The 2197-nt window shown below is 48.0% G+C and overlaps 2 protein-coding genes across 2 annotated transcripts; both read left to right on the forward strand.

Moving 5' to 3' along the window:
• Positions 1 to 510: 510 nt before the first annotated feature.
• Positions 511 to 849, forward strand: PHALS_12641 (retrovirus-related pol polyprotein from transposon tnt 1-94; the record flags this gene model as incomplete). The annotated part of the gene is made up of 1 exon (XM_024726848.1): positions 511 to 849. One exon carries the CDS (start codon positions 511 to 513, stop codon positions 847 to 849), a length of 339 nt encoding a protein of 112 aa, XP_024572047.1.
• Positions 850 to 1599: 750 nt separating this feature from the next.
• On the forward strand, positions 1600 to 2022 carry PHALS_12642 (putative polyprotein; the record flags this gene model as incomplete). Its single annotated transcript, XM_024726859.1, has 1 exon — positions 1600 to 2022. The coding sequence occupies one exon, from the start codon at positions 1600 to 1602 to the stop codon at positions 2020 to 2022; it is 423 nt and encodes a 140-aa protein (XP_024572048.1).
• Positions 2023 to 2197: the final 175 nt, after the last annotated feature.

A 2197-nucleotide genomic window follows, 5' to 3' on the forward strand; every position in this document is an offset into this window, starting at 1 on the left:
GTGACCAGTTTGCGCGCAGAAAACGGAACTGCCCGGCTAATAAGAGGTCCGACAGCGATGACACGGTGTTTGCTGTTGGTGAAGGAAAGTCATCAGGATGACTGATTGACAGTGGGGCAACTTCCCACATGACTCTACACAGGAAGGACTTGTTTGCATTACAAGGGGCTTGAAGCTAGCATTGAAGTTACGATTGCAGATGGGAAGAAGTTGCTCGTTGAAGGAGCTGGCACGGTGAAACTGACTGGATTGGACGAGAAGGGCATTCGCATGGTGGAAGTTCTGCACATTCCCGGACACGACAGAAGATTACTATTCGTTGGCAAGCTTGCAGAGCGTTGTATGAATGTGGAGTTCTCGCGGTCGTCTTGCGTCATCTGGAACAAGAAGCAAGCGATTGCGTCAGGTGGAAGAGTCGGGAAGTCGTATTTGCTTGACTGTGAGCAAGAGGAAGCATGTCTCATTGAATATTCTGGGGCTGATAATCAGTGAGATCTTTGGCATGCTCGCATGGGACACACCAGCAAGGACACGCTGGTCAAGACGCAACGCTCAACAAAAGGAATTCCAAATATCAAGCAAAATGAGCAAACATTGTGTGCTGGGTGTTTAAAGGGCAAGCAAACAGTCACGGCAATTCCATCTCGCTCGATTACAAAAACGACAGGTGTGGTGGAACGCGTACACACAGATGTCATGAAGCCTATGAGGGCTTTCTCGAAGGGTGGTGCCAAGTACTATCTTACGTTTGTGGATGATTACAAGATATTGGCGATTTCTACAATCAAGATTAGGAGTGAAGTGGCTGGTAAGTTTAAGGAGTTTCTGACGCTTTGCGAGAACCGATAGGGTGCGCGACTGAGGCGTTTACGATCTGACAACGGAACCGAATTAATAAACAAGGCAATGGCAACAGAACGGAGTAGCGGAGCGTATGAACAGGACTATCATGGAGAAGGCCCGCATCATGTTGCATTACAAGAGCGTCTCGACGGAATGGTGGGCGGAAGCGGTAAACACAGCAGTTTATTTAATAAACCGCTCCAGCAATACGGGCCATCCAGACATCACACCCTACCAGCTGGCTTTCAAGATGAATCCTCAAATGGATCACTTGCGCGTGTTTAGTTTGCACCGCTACGCTCACATTGACGATGTAATACGGACCAGACTGGAACCCAAGAGCTTCAAGTGTATGTTTCTCGGCTATGCAGAGGATGTCAAGGGCTATCGCTTGGTTGACTTGGAGAATGCCAAGATCAAAGTGACTCGCTCTGTGAAGTTGGATGAGCGTGAGGTGGGCGGCATTTACGACACGCAATGGGTCAAGCCGAAACGAGCCATTTAACTAACGAAAGATGGTGATGATGTCAAGGTTCAGCATCAAGTGGATTTTCTGGACGATCCGATGGAAGCGGTCGAAGAGCCAGTTGCGGATGTCGTAATATCGATGTACAGCGGCTAATGCCTTCCAAGAGCCCTCTACAAAACAGACTTAAGCTTATGGAGTATCATTAACCGCCTCAAGTGCAACACGAAGATCGTTTGGTGTCTCGGCCTGAAGTGGAGCAAACAAGAGCAAGACGTGAGCAGGTGCTAATGATAAGGAACGGCTCAGATGACGATGAGTCGGCAGAAGGCAGTAAAGGTCCACCGACTCCGAAAAGTGCTAGGATTGACGAGGATGAGCTAATTCAAGAAGCTGTTCTTGCTTACGCTGTTAGCATTGACGATGATACGGACCTACCAACTACGTATGCTCAAGCAATGGCAAGCGACGATGCGATGAAATGGCGTGAAGCGATGAATGCTGAGCTTCGCTCTCATGAAGATAATCGAACGTGGACATTGAAGCCAGGAGGAAAGTTTAAACGCACAATTGGATCACGATGGGTATTCGTTAAGAAGCGTGATCAAAACGGCGATGTCGTGCGATACAAAGCATGGCGTCGACGTTTCCGAGACATATTCCCCGGTCGCCAACATGAATTCGATCCGAATAATTCTCGCAGTATGTGCTGAATGCAACTATCAAATGGAACAGCTGGACGTTGACACGGCTTTATTCAACTGCGTGTTGACGAACAACGCATTTATGGAAGTTCCGCTAGGTGTCAACAATGATCAAGGATACATATATCAACTAAACAAGGCTATCTACGGACTGAAACAAGCAACAAGTGCTTGGATCAAGACG

Source organism: Plasmopara halstedii (genome assembly GCF_900000015.1).
Source record: "Plasmopara halstedii genome assembly, contig: Scaffold_61, whole genome shotgun sequence".
Classification (NCBI taxonomy): Eukaryota; Oomycota; class Peronosporomycetes; order Peronosporales; family Peronosporaceae; genus Plasmopara; species Plasmopara halstedii.